This window comes from Sprattus sprattus, assembly GCF_963457725.1.
Source record: "Sprattus sprattus genome assembly, chromosome: 12".
Taxonomy (NCBI): domain Eukaryota; kingdom Metazoa; phylum Chordata; class Actinopteri; order Clupeiformes; family Clupeidae; genus Sprattus; species Sprattus sprattus.
The window spans coordinates 16,736,965-16,756,305 of NC_137910.1; the positions used below are offsets into that span (position 1 = coordinate 16,736,965).

General features: G+C 46.1%; 1 protein-coding gene across 1 annotated transcript; it reads left to right on the forward strand.

Annotated features, from left to right (window-relative positions):
- Nucleotides 1-600: 600 nt before the first annotated feature.
- Nucleotides 601-17,045, forward strand: cnnm1 (cyclin and CBS domain divalent metal cation transport mediator 1; the record flags this gene model as incomplete). The annotated part of the gene is made up of 9 exons (XM_080848351.1): nucleotides 601-2,047; nucleotides 9,736-9,879; nucleotides 12,741-12,881; nucleotides 13,553-13,722; nucleotides 14,292-14,391; nucleotides 14,644-14,789; nucleotides 15,306-15,573; nucleotides 16,280-16,381; nucleotides 16,987-17,045. 9 exons carry the CDS (start codon nucleotides 601-603, stop codon nucleotides 17,043-17,045), a joined length of 2,577 nt encoding a protein of 858 aa, XP_080704477.1.
- Between the last annotated feature and the right edge of the window lie 2,296 nt (nucleotides 17,046-19,341).

Consider the following 19,341-nt stretch of genomic DNA (forward strand, 5'->3'; position numbering starts at 1 on the left):
CTCAGACCAATCAGCTCCAGCAACGGAATGTGGACGAATATCACACTGGCTGTAGCGCTTGTAGGCGACTGTATTCAGTCTTTAATATGATCGAATACACCCTAGTCGAAAGAGCTGTTGTCGAGGTTTTCCATGAACCCAGACAATAATACACCGAGCCTCCAACCGCTCTGTCAGACTAGCAGCGCGCAACTTAACATCGACCTTGAAAGCCTGAAGCAAAAAAAAAACACACATATGGGGCATCTGACAGTGGGATTTAGTTTTTGACGTCACCACACGGTGTCAAACATGTGCAGACGCGGTCCGGGCGAGACTGATTTGATTTATGTTGAAATCATGACAGACTGTATAGGGCGAAGGAGAAACGGAGGTGTAGCACTCGAGCAGGCTGGTGAGTTTGTTTCGCTGACTCTCTCCGCAGCAGAGGACCGCTGGAGCGCAGTTCCTCGGTAAAAAATGGCATTACGTCACTGGGGTGTCTTTTTTTGAGGCACATGCTGACGACCTCTCACGCGAAGCTATTTGCACGCGCATCTCCAGCTGTTCCATCGATCTCCGCGGATGCGGGGCTCGATCGCCACGTGACTCAACTCACCAATGTACTTCTACAACACAGTCAGCATGATGGCCGAGGCTGCGGCGGATGCTTCTCTCGCGCTCCGCATCCCGGGCCGCTGCCTACTGCCGCTGCTGCTCGTTTTCGCCTGCCCAATACCCACACTGAGCCGCGCGCTACTGGGCTTTCGTCCGGAGGACACGGGAGCGGAGCTGTCCGTGCAGGACGGGGTGCTGAAGGCGACAGAGGGCACGAGGTTCATGCTGCGCGTGTACTATGCCGCGTCTCCGCAGAGGTTCAACCGAAGCGTTAGTGGCAGAGCTGACGCGGCCGCCGCGCCCTGGGTCGCGTTCATCGAAGAACCGCAGCACGGCAGAGAGGGGCAGGTGCACCCGAAGCAAAACCTGTGCGTGGAGGAGAGCGCGCGGAGCTCCGACATCGAGCTGCTGGGCTCGTTCCGGTCCGCCTCGAGCCACAACTCCATCCTGGTGGAGCTGTACGCGAAGGCGCTGCGGCGCGGCGAGAAAGTGAAGTATTACTCCATGTGTGCCTTTGACGGCGTGAAGTGGGAACACTTCCGGACGCGAGACTTTTGGGTGGCGGTGGTTGAACGGCCGCCGCAGGCAAACGCTTGGCTGCAGGTGACACTGTCGGTGCTGCTGCTTGGTCTGTCCGCGGTCTTTAGCGGGCTCAACATCAGCATGCTCGCGCTGGACCCGGTGGAGCTGCGGGTGCTCATGAGCAGTGGTACCGAGAAGGAGCGGAAGCACGCCAAGAACATCGAATCAGTGCGAAAGCACGGAAACTATGTGCTATGCACGCTCGTGCTGGCCAACGTTCTCGCCAACACTTATTTAGTTATCTGGATATGCCAAATTTTGGGGATGACGCTTGTATCCATAACGACTTGCACATTCGCCATCTTCTTTGTGGGTGAGATTTTACCGCACTCGCTGGCGTCCCGACATGGGCTAGCCATTGCCTCCAAAACTATCTGGTTCACGAGGCTGCTGATGCTCGTGTCGTTCCCCCTTACCTACCCCATCAGCAAGCTGCTGGACAACATGCTGCAGCAGGAGATCAGCAACTTCTACACGCGGGAAAAGTTACTGGCGATGCTGCGTGTGACGGACCCGTACCACGACCTGGTAAAAGAGGAGCTGAACATCATCCAGGGCGCGCTTGAGCTACGCAATAAAACCGTTGAGGATGTGTTGACTCCGCTTAATGACTGCTTCATGCTCACGTCGGACGCGCACCTCGACTTCTACACCATGACGGACATCATGCAGAGTGGCTTCACGCGTATCCCCGTCTACGAGAACGAGCGGTCCAACATCGTGGACATTTTGTTCGTGAAGGACCTGGCGTTCGTGGACCCAGATGACTGCACGCCTCTGAAGACTATCACGCAATTCTACAAGCACCCGCTCCACTGCGTCTTCAACGACACCAAACTGGACTCCATGCTGGAGCAGTTCAAGAAAGGTACAGACTTTTGTGTGTGTGTGTGTGTGTGTGTGTGTGTGTGTGTGTGTGTGTGTGTTTGTGTGTGTTTGAGTGGGAGAAAAAAATACAAGAATTAGTGTGTGTGTGTGTGTGTTTGAGAAAGTATGGGTGTCTGTGAGAGAAAGGGAGTCCCACAGGGAATTATGTTTTGTGTGTCCATGCATGTGTGATGGCTATGGGTGAGTCAGCACTGTGGTCAGGGAAAATCAAAACATACTCCACACACACCCGCACACACACACACACACACACACACACACACACACACACACACACACACACACACACACACACACACACACACACACACACTGACATAAACTCATGCTCTCACACATTCACACACACTCTGACATATACACATACTCTCACACAAACTGACATATACACACACAAACGAACACACACACACACACACATATACACAAACACACACACACACACACTGAGCTAGTGAAGTGTAGTGAGTGCAAAGTAATGCCATGTGTTGTTTGACCGCGTGTGTGACCAGTTCCGTGAGCTCTCTTTGGGTACCACAGAGACGTTCACGTTTACCCACGTTTCCATGGTTACCTGCTTGGAGGCTGCGATTTTGTCTTTCCTGCATTTGGTGAGGAAGACATATTTGACTTGTACAGACTTGTTCAGTGCTATAAGAATTATGACACACAAACACAAACTCACACAGGCACGTGCACAGACAGACCCCAGGTAGTGCTCAAGAGTGTGTGTGTGTGTGTGTGTGTGTGTGTGTGTGTGTGTGTGTGTGTCATGTGCGTGCACAGAGAGACCCCAGGTGGAGCACAAGCACCTGCCCTTATGCCCCCTGACTTTATATATGCCATTTAGGCAGGACAGGCTTCTATGGTTTTCAAACTTTTTTAATTTGGCTCATGACATAATTTTCAGTTAAAAACTTTAGCCTTACTGTGCCTGACAACTCAGACACATACACACATAGCTAACACACACACAGAAACACAAAGCTAACACAGACACACACACACACACACACACACACACACACACACACACACACACACACACACATAGCTAACACACACACACAGAAACACATAGCTAACACAGACACACACACACACACACGCACACACGCACATATGCTGTAGCCTGACTGTGCATTTGAGCTCTTATTCTGCAAGTGCACACAAGCCCCCGTGGGAGTAAGGGAGGAGAGGAGTAGAGAGGAAAAGAGAAGAGAAGAGAACAGGAGAGAAAAATGGAGAGGAGAGGTGGAGAGAAAAGGAGTGGAGGGAGGAGAGCAGTCACACACCACACACACACAAAAAAATATGATCCTGATTTTGGTCTTAACCTCATCTGACTGTGCTGCTTGAGAGTGCAAGAATAATTTGCATACGTTCCCATAGCAACAGTTAGCTGAGTCATCACATTCAGGCTGTATGATGTTCAGCAGCTTGTCAGGCACACAAACACACACACACACACTCACACACACACACACACACACCTGGGTGGTCAGGCGCTGTATGGGCGGTGAATGGCGGCCGGTGCTGATTGGCCATGATTGCCTTGCTGCCAGCGTGAGGACAAAAATAGAAGTGACTCTGTGTGACAGCGTGCTTTATGTCTGCTCTAGGCCACCGTAGCCTCACATCCTCCACTGCTCAGCATTACATAACAGCAGCCAATTCAGCAGGAGCAAGAGGGAGAGAGAGGGAAGACACACAGACACACTTGCACGCACGCACACACACAGACATACACACACACACACACACACACAGTCTCTCTCTTAATCTTCACCATTCAGCAGGAACCAGAGGGAGAGAGAGGGAAGACACACACACACACACACACATGCACGCACACATACACACACACACACACACACACACACACACACACACACACACACACACACACACACACACACACACGTACACACAATCTCAGGCAGGAGCCAAAAGGGAGAGAGAGGGAAGGGGGGTGGGAGGGATGGATAAAGACTTATGTGAGAGGAAGTGAGAGAGGAGAACACAGAAGGATTTAACAAACACACACACACACACTGATCCATCTTTATCATCATCTTCTTTTTCTTTCTCTCTCCCCTCTGTCTATCACACACACTTCATCATCACCTTCATCAGGCACAGCAGGAATAGAGCTGACCTTTTCTCTCTGCCCATCACACACACACACACACACACACACACACACACACACACACACACACACACACACACACACACACACATACACACACAGGCACACACACACACACACACACACACACACACACACACACACACACACAGACACACACACTCTCTTCATCTGGAACAGCGGGATTAGACCTGACCTTCTCTCCTAATCTATGAGACAGCGGGAAGTGTTTAGGGAAAAGGCCACACACACACACACGCATAGTCTCTCACTCATTATCTCTCTCTTGCACACTTACTCTGTCTCACACACACACACACACACACAGGCTCATACACAGACTCACACATAGTCACTTTCATTAACTCTCTCTCGCACATTAACCCAAGGCTGTCCAATGTCGGAATTACAAATCTTCCTCTATGACCAAGCTTACACACACACACAAACACACACACATATAACTTACCTCTATGACCAAGCTCACACACACACACACACAAGTAACATACCTCTACGACAAAGCTCACACACTCACACAACCGACATCTATGACCAAGCTCATTCATATATTTGTATGAGGGAGAGGTACTTGGTTTGTCAGACAAGATTCCCACACACAAACACACACACACACAGAAACTCACACACACAGGCACACGTACATGCGCACCCACATACACACACAGAAACACATCATGAGAGCTGGTGAGCCTATCTGGCAATATAACAAAGCACACACAATATACCACACAGAAACACACACACAACGGGAGGAAGAGACGTCCTCTGAAGGATCGGGGAAGCGAGAGGGGGTTAGTGCCCCCCATGGCTCTCTGAAGCCCTCAACTCCTTAAGGTGTGTGTGTGAGAGAGAATGTGTGTATGTTAAGGATTGTGTGTTTCTGTGTAGACACGGCATGAAATATGCAAACCTAACCTTCCCTGCACCCCCGACTGGGAGCAGTGGGAGAGCTCAGCCACACACACACACACGCACACACGCACACACACACACACACACACACAGACACACACACTGACACCCGAGCAGTGGGACAGGTGAGGCTCATTCACACACACACACACACACATATACACACACACACACACACACACACACACACACACACACTGACACCCAAGTGAGAGCAGCGGGACAGGTGAGGCTCAGACCTGTATGGCTGACATTTGATGAGGGGTCTGCAGTAGACCCAGAAGCTTTTTGTTTTGAGAATAATGGCTGGCTGATGAAGTTATTGGCTGGCTAGCCAGCTCAGAGAAAAATGCATCATGTCTAAGGTCATCACTATCAGAAAACGCACAATTTTAATTGGTCCTCAATTTACTGTGAGTCCTGTGTATGATAGCAACGAGCACGAGTCTGTGGCGAATCCGGTGTGCAAATTTCGTTTATCATTTATTTGTGTGTGTATGTCTCTTTGTGATAGAATTATAATTTGATGCAAATAATTTCAGATGGCTCAGCCAAAAAATATCAACTGGCTCAGCCAAAAAATATCAGATGGCGGCTCAATTTGGCTCAAAATTATTCGATGGCTGAAACTTTAAATGGGCCAAATGGCGGCGCTTGGCGGCAGCCATTTAAATAAGCTCCACACAGACATTGTGATATCATCACTGAGGCTATCACACAGGCCATCACACAGGCTATCACTGAGGCTATCACACAGGCTATCAATGAGGCTATCACTGAGACTATCACTGAGACTATCACTGGCTGTGTCTCAAATGGAGTACTTAACGAAGTACACTGCAATACAGTGGCTGATAAGTGATGTCTCAACTGGAACACTTACGTTAACCACTTGGCAAAAGTGTCGGATGCAAATCTGCCAGCCTTCTACTCAAAAATCTGTGCGCCAGCTCCCTTTGGCCAACTGGACATTTTAAACAAATATGGCGGACCAAGCTCTGCTGACGGCCGTGTTTTGTATGTAAATGTAAAAATTTTGGCGTTGTAAATTAACAAGAAATAGACACTATACTGTCCGATAACACAGTTATTGTAACCAGCAATAATGGTATAAGTGATTTGCGAGGCGTCAGTCAGCCAACTTTAAAAAGCTGCCAAAAGGGCTCCTTCTCTTCCGCTACATAGCCAAGATGGCGGCGGCTTAGGGCAAGAGGTGTCCATCGTTTCACACTGCCCTACGCCCTACGCCCTGAAAGTCAGTGTTTGAAGTGCACAAGAAATGCGATGTGAAACACAGCCACTGTCTCTGTTTCTTTCTCATTACGAGTATCTCTGAGGCTGACGTTTTTGCAAGGAAAGTGGAGGAAGAAAAAGTGCAAAGAAAGGGGAACTGCACCATGGTCCACTGGGCATAAACTACACACGCACACACACTTGCACACACACACACACACTTGCATGCACACACACTTGCAGACACACACACTTGCACGCGCACACTCATTGAAAAACATTAAAAACATCAGAAGCTCAATTAAGCACACACAAACACAACTGCTTACACACACACACTAGGAGAATACTACAGGATGCTGACAGTGACCAAACCTCTGTGAAACAGCATCACTCAACTGGAAGATTCACCACTTTCAGCCCACTGACACACGCACACACGCACTCGCACACAAACACACATGCATCCTCTTAGTTATCCAAATACACATGCAGTAAACACACAGATACAAAGGCACAAGCACAAACACACCCACACATTCTCAAACACTTGCTTTCACACACTCACACACACACTCACACACAGACTGATTGCCTGACCGGATCTTATCTGCTAGCATAGCAAAGGAAATCACAGTGACAGTAGTCTGGTATGGAGAGAGATATGTCTCAAAAGTATTCGTAAATGCAAGTACCATGATCCACAAATGTTTCATGATTTACAAATGTGTTTTGCGATCCACACAAACAAAATTCTTACTTGTGATTTGTAAGTTGGCATTTACATAAATGTGCTATGATTTGTACACATAGATTGCTGCTCGTTTTTTAGTTTTAAGGAGATTTTAAGCACATGACATCTAAGAGGCCCTGGACAACGTCAACTAAAATGTTATATCACGTTATGAGCACAGTCCTTCCTTTCCTTAATGTGCGCACTTTATTGCAACTCGTTCGATCAAAATATTATGTTAAATCCAGGGCTGTATTGGAGGGTAAATCTGCGCAATCTGAGATGAGGCGCAGCTCGTCGCTGCCTCACAGTCGCGCTGTCTGTCTCCTGTCTGTTTGAAAAGGACATGCGTAAATTCATAGATTGTGATAATAAAAATGCTCGAAATGATTGTAATCCTGCAGAAAATACATTTACATCACAGATCAGTAGAAAAATATCAGTATTTATTTGATTTTATCGTTACTTGTTTTTTACTCTCATGATGACAGATGAGGTGTTCTCGCATAGAAACGTGAGCGGGCAGCCAAGCTGTTGCTCACTGAATAGGCCTATATGCTTAATCAATACGTTATTTATATATATATTTACGAATACTTTTGAGACATATCTCTCTCCATAGTCTGGGTTCTCTGAATGTGCGTGTGTGTGTTATGTAACAGCTCAGTGATGTAATTCTGCTGTCATTGCACATTGTTAGTTCAAGGCAAAGGCTCCTTACCTGAACCCTCCTCATTGCTCCTCACACACACACACACATTTAAAGAAACATACACACGCTGATAAATTGTTTTTGTAAGGATACTGAGGTAGGATTAAAGGATTATTCTGAAATAATATTCCAATTCTTTGGATGTGTGTGTGTGTGTGTGTGTGTGTGTGTGTGTGTGTGTGTGTGTGATATGCTTTTTGTGTGTCAATGTGTATGTGTTATCCGTTTGTGTGTAAGTTTATGCGGTAAATGTGTTATTCATGTTTATGTGTGCGTGTGTGTGTGTGTGTGTGTGTGTGTGTGTATGCTTGAGTGTGTACCATTTTGAAAAGTTAATAATGTAGTCGGCTAATTCTCTGACTGAGTTGAGTTTGATTGACATGTTCGCTGCCCAATGGTAACAGAGATTTGTGTATGTGTATGATGGCAGGTTAGGCCCTTCCCCTGGAGCTGGGGGCATGGCCAAGCATTAGAGGACATTTTGACTGGCAGCCCAATGCCAGTTCCTGTTACATCATTTCTGCCCTCTTTATATAACACACATAATCCTGTAGACAGACTCAAAGCAGCAGAACACACACACACACACAAACCATGACACCACACATGCACCTAGCCCGACATTAGCTTGCACGCATGCACACACACACACACTCACACACTCACAACACTCACACAGATACAGACACAGACTTATTCTACTTCTGAATTGTGGTTATGGAACGGTTCTTATTTTATCAGGTCAGTGCGAGTCGAGGTCTTTCAGAAGGAGACACACGCACACAAACTTTCTCCACTGTATGTGTGTGCATGTCTGATTATGTGTATGAAAGTGTTTGTGTGTGTGTGTGTGTGTGTGTGTGTGTCTGTGTGTGTGTGTATTGTAGCCTTCTCTCCCACTGTCCTCCCTTTTTAATATCTTACTGGGAAGCTCCCGTGTTTTTAACCTTTCATAATAGTATACATAACCGACCCTATCAGTCTCTAAATGGATGTGTTCTTGCTACACTCCCCCTCCAGTAAGGGAGGCCGTGGGTGCAGTGTGTGTGTGTGTGTGTGTGTGTGTGTGTGTGTGTGTGTGTGTGTGTGTGTGTGTGTGTATGTCAGATCTGTAAGAGAGTTGTGAGGGAGCTTTGGAATAAACTACAAGCATACTTCATTTGGTAAGACAAGATCAAGGATCATCATGACGTTATCTACACAGGAATGTTCAAAAATAGTATCCTGGTAGAGACACGTGTTCATATGGGGACAATGGCCATGAAGTGATCATTTCAGTACCATATGTTTCACTCAGTGTAGAAGCAGCTTAGCTAGTGAACAGAGAGCCTACAGGTATTAACAACAAGTAGGTCTACAGTATGAAACATCTCAAAGCTTTTTGGATACTAATATTCCCCATTTTATTTAGTAGGGGTGGCTATTCCCTTTTTTATTGAGTAGCAGTGGCTTGCCATATTATTTAATTAAGTAGCGGTGGCTTGCCATATTATTTAATTAAGTAGCGGTGGCTTGCCATATTATTTAGTAGCAGCGGCTTGCCATATCATTTAGTAGCTGTGACTTGCCATATTATTTAATTTAGTAGCAGTGGCTTGCCAAACTATTTAGTAGCTGTGAATTGCCATATTATTTAGTCGTGGCGGCTTTCCATATTATTTAGTATTAGTGGTATATAATTTGTCTCAAGCTAGTTTTTTAATTATTATTTGTGTCATATTATTTGTGTCATATTATTTGTCTCAGGCAAGTTGACCCTAACCCAAGTTGACCCTGACCCTAACCCAAGTTGTATGTAAGCAAAGATAATTACCAGTAGTTTGTGAGCTGTGTAAACCTGTTGCCCTGTTCTTGTGTGTGTGTTTGTGGGTGTCATGTGTTTATCTCTCTGCTGTCACACAGGTAAATCTCACCTGGCGATTGTGCACAGGGTGAACAACGAGGGGGAAGGGGACCCCTTCTACGAGGTCATGGGAATCGTCACACTGGAGGACGTCATCGAGGAGATCATCAAATCTGAGATAGTGGACGAGACAGACCTGTACAGTACGCAGCCAACTCTCTATTCCACCCTATACATCAACCTGCTCTGTCATATACCACTCTATACACTAACCTATACATCAACCTGCTCTGTCATAAACCACTCTATACACTAACCTATACATCAACCTGCTTTGTCATAAACTGCTCTATACACTAACCTATACATCAACCTGCTCTGTGAAAAACCACTCTATACACTAACCTATACATCAACCTGCTCTGTCATAAACCGCTCTATACACTAACCTATACATCAACCTGCTCTGTCATAAACCGCTCTATACACTATTTATGCCTGTGGACGAGAACGAGTTCATCGACGCCTCACGCTTGGTCTATGACGCGTGCGTGACATCAGAAAGGCTGTCCTGATACATCAACCTGCTCTGTCATATACCACTGACCTATACACTTACGTATACATCAACCTGCTCTGTCATATAACACTGACCTATACACTTACGTATACATCAACCTGCTCTGTCATATACCACTGACCTATACGCTAACCTATACATCAACCTGCTCTGTCATAAACCACTCCATACACTAACCTATACATCAGTGGTTCTCAACCGGGGGTCCGCGTACCCCTGGGGGTACGTGAAGGTAGTCCAGGGGGTACTTGAGATTTTTAAAAAGATATATTTAAAATAAGCCTCCATTCAAAAATCATTTAAAAATACTTATTATACGGCTCTTCACAATGTTCCAAAATGTACGTTGATTTGTATGGGCCATATGTGGGTTAAATGTCTGCGTTCGCAGGTTTGTAATTCCTAGATATTAACTGCTGCGGAAAGTTGATCACCGCTGTCATTGGCAACGGGTTTTTTGCTTCTAATTCACCTTGCATATCATTCTGCAAGTAACGTAGTTAACGTAGTTAACGTAACGGAAGGTCATTGAAACTTGAAGTCAGAAGGTCGATTGCTCAGCATTTGCTTGCAGAACTATTTTTTTCTTAGCGGAAATCACGAAATGGCAACAAACTCATTCAAAAGAGGTATTCTGGAGGAATGTCTTCTATCGTTTTGGCAAGTAACTGTATAATAAGCGCGATTTTTTTCGCCAAAACATGGGAGCTGAACACACACAACTGCTGCTGCACACAGAAGTGCGTTGGCTCTCTCGAGGGAGAATACTCAAACGGCTGTTGGAATTACGATCTGAAGTACAGACCTTTCTGATTGAGCACAGATCCCCCAATGCCACACAGACTGGCTTGCAAATATGTGCTATCTGGCAGATATATTCAGCAAACTGAACGAACTGAATATGTCTGCAGGGAAAGGACATCAGCATTTTAAACCTGTATGACAAGGTGGGAGGCTTCCTGAAGAAAGCAGAGCTGTGGAGAAGAGCCTCTGCACAGGGGGATTTTACCTGCTTTGGTGCAGATGGATGATTTTCTCTCTAGTGAGGATGTGGACAGAGCTCCAGTCCAGTTGGTCATCGTGGGACATTAGACCAATTTGATTACATTTTTTAATTTTCAATTTCCTACTTTCCTGACATGGAGGAGAAATCTACACAGCTGGATTGGGTGAAAAACTCATTTCTCTTGTCCGAAGCATGTGGAAGCCCTGTCACTAATCAGGAAACACTCATGGAAGTGTCATCTGACCGTGGACTCCAGATGAAGTTTGCCACATCCACACTCACACAGTTTTGGATGTGTGTGAAGCAGGAGCACCCTGACCTGGGAGAGAAAGCTTTGGAGCAGCTACTACCCTTTGCCTCCACATATTTATGTGAGGCCTCCTCCTCTGCAATGACTGTGATCAAAACAAAGCAGAGAAACAGACTGTGCCTGGAGAAGAGCTTGATCACAGCAGTTGCCTCCTTGCCACCAAGACTGACAAAGATTTTCAGCGAAGCACAAGCACAAGTTTCTTACTAAAATGTAATTGCAAACGCACTCAGTTCAATACAACAATATTCAATGTTCAATCTTCAGTTCTGACAGTTTAATAAATCAGACAATGATGGCATAGCGCTGTGTATAACATTTTTTTCAATCAAAAATGCTTTGCGCTGGTTAGGGGGTACTTGGCTGAAAAAATATTTCACAGGGGGTACAATACTGAAAAAAGGTTGAGAACCTGCTCTGTCATATAACACTGACCTATACACTAACCTATACATCAACCTGCTCTGTCATATTCCACTCTATACACTAACCTATACATCAACCTGCTCTGTCATAAACCACTCTATACACTAACCTTTTCATCAACCTGCTCTGTCATAAACCGCTCTATACACTATTTATGCCTGTGGACGAGAACGAGTTCATCGACGCCTCGCGCTTGGTCTATGACGCGTGCGTGACATCAGAAAGGCTGTCCTGATACATCAACCTGCTCTGTCATAAACCACTCTATACACTAACCTATACATCAACCTGCTCTGTCCATATATATATATACCACTGACCAAACCCCAACGTATACATTAACCTGCTCTGTCATATACCACTGACCAAACCCCAACCTGAACCTATACATCAACTTGCTCTGATATATACCACTGACCAAACCTCTATCCTCTATCTAAATATCAACATTTCCTGAAAGGCTGCTGAATAATGCACAATCTGTGTGTTCAGATACAAAATCTACGTGTGTTTAGATGCTTAATCTACGTGTTTTAGATGCACAATGTACTGGTTTAGATGCACAATCTATACATTTTGTATTTAGATATCTACGTTTTATATGTAGGTGTATGTGTGTTAAGTATTAAGACACGTGTTTAGCGTTTAAGTGTGAGTGTTTTATGGCTTGTATTGTGTGCTCAGCGGCCTTTGTGTGTGTGTGTGTGTGTGTGTGTGTGTGTGTGTGTGTGTGTGTGTTTAGCGGATAACCGCAACAAGAGGCGAGTGTCCCACCATGAGAGGAAGATGCAGGATTTCTCAGTGTTCAAACTCTCAGAGAGCGACATGAAGGTGAAGATCTCACCACAGCTAATGCTGGCTACACACCGCTTCCTGGCTACAGGTACGTACACACACACACACACACACACACTCACTCACAAACTCACCCACCCACTCACACAGACTCACTCATTCACACAGACACACACACACTCACACACACACACACACACACACACACACCCACCCACACCCACACACACTCACCCACTCACACACACACACACACACACACACACACACACACACACACACACACACACACACACACACACACAACTGACCCACCCACTCACTCACACACACACACACATACACACACACACACACACACACACACACACACACACACACACACACACACACACACACACACACACACACACACACACACTCTCTTTTTCTGTCCCCCCATATACATTTACATTTATTTACATTTAGTCATTTAGCAGACATTTTATCCAAAGCGACTTACAAGGAAACTGCATTTTTACATCCGGAGCAGTTAGGGGTTCAGTGTGTTGCTCAAGGACACTTACACGCTTGGTAAGGAGGAGTGGGGAATAGCAACCTTCCAACTTCTCTACCTCCTGTACCACATTGTGCCCATCTCTCTCTCCTTCTCTCTCTCTCTCTCTCTCTCCCCCATCTACCCTTCATCTCCCTCTCCTTCTCTCTCACACCTTCATTCTCTCTTTCTCTCCCCCATCTCTCTCTCCTCCCCCCTGTCAGAGGTGGAGCCCTTTAAGCCAGCGCACCTCTCTGAGAAGATCCTGCTGCGTCTGCTCAAGCACCCAAGCGTCATGCAGGAGCTCAAGTTTGACGAGCGCAACAAACGCTCGCCCCAACACTTCCTGTTCCAGCGCAACAAGCCCGTGGACTACTTCCTCCTGGTTCTACAGGTACAGCGCCAGGATTCTACTGCTCAAGAACCAAGCACGAGGAACAGGAGAAATTAGGAGAGATAGAGTGGGAGAGAAAAAAATCAAGGAAGATAAAAGCTGATGAAGGAGGTGATGAAGGAGGTGATGAAGAAGGTGAGGAGTTGAGGAGATGAAGGAGGTGATGAAGGAGGTGAGGTGATGAAGGAGGTGATGAAGGAGGTGATGAAGAAGGTGAGGAGGTGAGGAGATGAAGGAGGTGAGGAGATGAAGGAGGTGAGGTGATGAAGGAGGTGAGGTGATGAAGGAGGTGAGGAGATGAAGGAGGTGATGAAGGAGGTGATGAAGAAGGTGAGGAGGTGAGGAGATGAAGGAGGTGATGAAGGAGGTGAGGTGATGAAGGAGGTGAGGAGATGAAGGAGGTGATGAAGGAGGTGAGGAGGGTAAAGGAGGTAGGGTGAGGAATGCCTGAGCAGGTAAAGGAACACCAGTGACAGACTTTACTTCAAGGTTCTGTGGATAAAACATCTGCGAAGTGAATATAAATCATGCTAAAACTAAAGTTGTGTGTCTGTGTGTGTGCCCTATAGGGGCGAGTAGAAGTGGAGGTTGGGAAGGAGGAACTGCGCTTTGAGAATGGAGCCTTCACCTACTACGGTCTCCCTGCCATCGCATCTCTCCTGCCAACAGGTACCTGCACGTGTGTGTGTGTGTGTGTGTGTTTGTGTGTGTGTAACAGATACCTGCACAAGTGTGTGTATGTGGGTACCTGAGTTTTTGGATGTCTGTGGAACAGCCCACATATCCTCTTCCAGAGGCTGTGTTTTAAACCTGTCTGACTGACTGACTGACTGTGTGTGTGTGTGTGTGTGTGTGTGTGTGTGTGTGTGTGTGTGTGTGTGTGTGTGTGTGTGTGTGTGTGTGTGTGTGTGTGTGTTATAGTCCATAGATCCCCCTCTAGAAGCAGTGGTCTAAATCGTTCCGACTCCACTCTGCACGCGTACAGTGTGGGCCAACTCAGCATAGGGGGCGGAGCCTATCTACCAGACTACTCTGTTAGACAACTCACCAATCTTCAAGTTGTAAAGGTGAACACACACACACACACAAACACATTCACATCTACACAAACACACATACACACACATAGACACTTGCACACCTCATACGAACACAAATACAAACACACACTCATTTTCCACACATACATAAACCCACACTTATTTATGAGACATATATAAAACACACACCACGTAGACACACAGAAAAGGAGTGCACATACTGTATCTGTTCTTCCTACACAGTGGACGGTTCTTTCTCTAATAGAATTTGTGTAAAGGGTAAATTGCACTTTCAGAATGTAAAAATCAGGGTTAGTGTAAGACACAGACACGCACACACACACACACACACACACACACACACACACACACACACACACACACACACACACACACATACACATGCACACAAACACACATATGCACACCCACATACACAAACACACACACACACACACACGCACACACACACACACACAGGGACAGACACGTTAGATCGGTATTTACACCCACATGCTGAATTGGGTGGTCTTCCCCCTGCAGGTTACTCGTGGTCACTACCAGAATGCTCTGACAGCGATGCGCATGGACAGCTCCCCCCACACTCCCGACGCAGAGACGCAGGGGGAGGCGGCCCGACCGGCCGGCCCGGAGACACGCTCACACAGCATTGCCCTGCCGGTCACACGGCCCGAGCACAAACACCCCAGTGCCGGCACTCTCACTGAGCACACACACCTCCATGCAGCCACCCACAGCGAGCAGGAGAGCGACAGCACCAGCAGCCTCAACGAGAGGAACCGCATCGTCCGTGAGTATACAAACACGCTATACACACACACACAGATACACACAGATATATACACACACAGTACACACAGATACCCACACACACACACACACACACACACACACACAGATACACACACACACACACACACACAGTACACACAGATACACACACACACACACACACACAGAGATACACACACACACACACACACACAGTACACACAGATACACACACACACACACACACACAGATACACACACACACACACACACACAGAGATACACACACACACAGTACACACAGATACACACACACACAGTACACACACATACACACATACACACACAGACACACACACGGTGAGGACAATAGCTGACTGAGTGTGGGGGTGAGGACCACAGGACCAGGCATTCCGTTAGCCCGTGAAATTATTTATTCAAAAGCGATACATTTAAAACTTGCTAGTCAAAATGTCTGGCTATCATGCTCATATAAAACATAAAACTAATCCTTAAACCAGACATTTGAGATTTAACCCAAGTAAATAAATCATATCTTAGTGTTATTGTCTAAATGTATTGATTAATGCAGTCACAAAATCTGATCACTTCCTAGATTATCTCTAACTAAATTACTTACACATTTTCTAACCACTATAATCAGTATGTGTGTGTCTGCGTGTATGTGTGTGTGTGTGTGTGTGTGTGTGTGTGTGTTTGTGTAGGGAGTAAATCAGATGGCCAGAGGAGTCCCAGTGATTCTGTGTTTCTGCGGTTGGAGGAGATTCCCTACAGTCGAGATACACACCAGGATACACACACCACAGGTGAGACTTAAGAACACACAAACACACACACACACACACACACACACACACACACACACACACACACCACTGGTGAGACTTAAGATCACACATACACACTCACACACACACACACACCACAGGTGAGAGTTAAGATCACACATACACACTCACACACATATACACCACAAGTGAGACTTAAGATCACACATACACACCACATGTAAGACTTAAAAACAAACAAACACACACACACCACAGGCCACAGGTGAGACTTAAGAACACACAACCTCACACACACACATATGCACTCACACACGTACACAAACCAGAACATGGACTTACACACACATAAACACTTGCATACAGGCACTCACACATACACACAAACCAGGACATGGACATACACACACATAAATGAATAATAGTGAAAGTGTGGGAGAGGGAGTGTGTGTGTGTGAGAGAGAGAGAGAGAGAGTGTGTCTGTCTGTGTTTGTGTGTGTGTATGTATGTGAGAGAGAGAGTGTGTGTGTGCGTGATAGATAGTATGCATGCGTGTGTGTGTGTGTATGTGTATGTTGTAAGTACACTTGAAGGCAGCATGATGTGCATGTGTGTGTTTCCAGGCAACGGGAGGAGAAGACTGTCAGGTGGTGAGGAGACAGAGGCGCCTAGCAAAGCCTAGCGATGAGCGGGGGGGCGAGCAGCTTCCTCCTCTCAGTTGTGTGTTCTACACACCCACACCTGACCTCCGACCTCTCACCTCGTTCAGGGCCCTCTGAGGATGAGGAGAGGGTGATGAAGACAAAGATGAATCTCTTCCGTCCGTCACAGATGCTGACTCACAGAGAACCCTGGCCTGACACACACAGACAACATGACTACAGCCTTTGTCTCCACAGCTGCCATGACGACGGTTGGCATGGCTACAGTGGGAGTGAGTGGGCCCTGCTGACATCACAGGGATGCTGCCTGCCTGCCTATGTCATGTACATGCTGCATTTCCTCCACTAGAGGACGGGTGTGTGTGTGTGTGTGTGTGTGTGTGCGTATGTGTGCGTATGTGTGTGTGTGCGTTTGTGTGGGTGCATATGTGTGCGTGTTTGTGTGTGTGTGCATGTGCGTATGTGTGTGTGTGTGTGTGTGTGTGTGTGTGTGTGTGTTTGCGCATACAGTGCCACTTTAAAGTATGTGAACCCCTTGACCACTTAGGAGTTTTCTGTTGTTTTACCATGATTTTTCATTTTTTTCATCACCAATTTTCCATAGAAGGAATGTCAGGTTTATGTTTATCATTTGCATGTACTTTTTTTAGAGGGAATTGTTTGAGTAGCCAAAAGACTACATGAAACATGGAATTAGTCCATTTCAAAAGTAAGTGAACCCCCAGCTGAATTGGTAAAGTCAAGCAGGTAACAGATTCAGTGAAACTTATTTGGGTGCTTAAATAGTCAATTAAGCAAATCGATCATCTGAGACATCCTTAGGGAAAGGTTTGGGCAACAAAGATTAAAAGAGGGAGGAAACCAACCCATCTACTGTAGTGCCAAGGTGTACCCACACAGATCAACAATGCCGAAAGGAAACGAGATATCCGAGAACATCAGGGAAAAGGTTCTGACAGCCCATCAGTCTTGGGAAAGCTATAAGACCATCTCCAAAAGATTCCAGCTCCATCCATCCATCCAAGACAAATAATTTTGAAATGGAGGGCATTCAACATGACCGCATCTCTGCCTAGAAGTGGACGCCCATCAAGACCATCACCAAGAAGCACCAGAAGAAGAATAAATCAGGTAAAAGTCAAACCACACATCACCTCTAAAGAGTTTCAGACCTCTCTGGCAGCATCTGGGGTAAATGTACAGGGGTCTACAATCAGACGAAAATTGAATAGACATGACATTCATGATCGGGTTGCTAGAAGGAAGCCTCTGCTCTCAAGAAAGAACAAAACTGCCCGTTTCAACTTTGCCCGAGAGCACTTGGATAAACCAAAGGCCTTCTGGAAGTCCCTTCTTTAAACAGATGAGTCCGAGATAGAATTATTTTGTCACGATCAAAACCAACAATTTTCGTCTGATTGTAGACCCATGTACATTTACCCCAGATGCTGCCAGAGAGGTCCGAAACTCTTTAGAGGTGATGTGTGGGTTGACTTTTACCTGATTTATTCTTCTTCTGGTGCTTCTTGGTGGACTAATTCCATGTTTCATGTAGTTTTTCAGCTTCTCAAACTATTTCCTCTAAACAAGTACATGCAAATGATAAACATAAACCTGACATTTCATCTATGGAAAATTGGTGATAAAAAAATGAAAAATCATGGTAAAACAACAGAAAACGCTTAAGTGCTTAAGGGGTTCACATACTTTCAAGTGGCACTGTATATGTGTGTGTGCGTCTTCGCCATAGAGCAATAGCAACTTATTCCCTCATGCTCCCCCTCACCCCCCCACTCAGTTCTGCTCCTCATGACCACCAACTGAGACAAGATGGGCTGGACTTAGACTGGTCTTTACTGTTGGACAATGGAGACTAGAATCTGGACCTGCTGAAGACTTAGACTGGTCTTTACTGTTGGACAATGGAGACTAGAATCTGGACCTGCTGAAGACTTAGACTGGTCTTTACTGTTGGACAATGGAGACTAGAATCTGGACCTGCTGAAGACTTAGATTGGTCTTTACTGTTGGACAATGGAGACTAGAATCTGGACCAGCTTTAGATGGAGGCAGGTCTCTACTGGATCAGCTGAGGTTGTTGGAACTGGTTTCAGATGGTCCTAAGAGATGGGCCTGTGCTGGTCACGAGTGTGTGTGTGTGTGTGTGTGTGTGTACACAGGTATAAGTCCTCACATAAGCAAATCATCTCCATCACACCATCCTGCCATGTCACACAAACACATAGAGCCCGCCACACTGCCGTCTTTATCCACAGATATGTTTACACTGCAAAAGCCATATGAGACTAACCAACA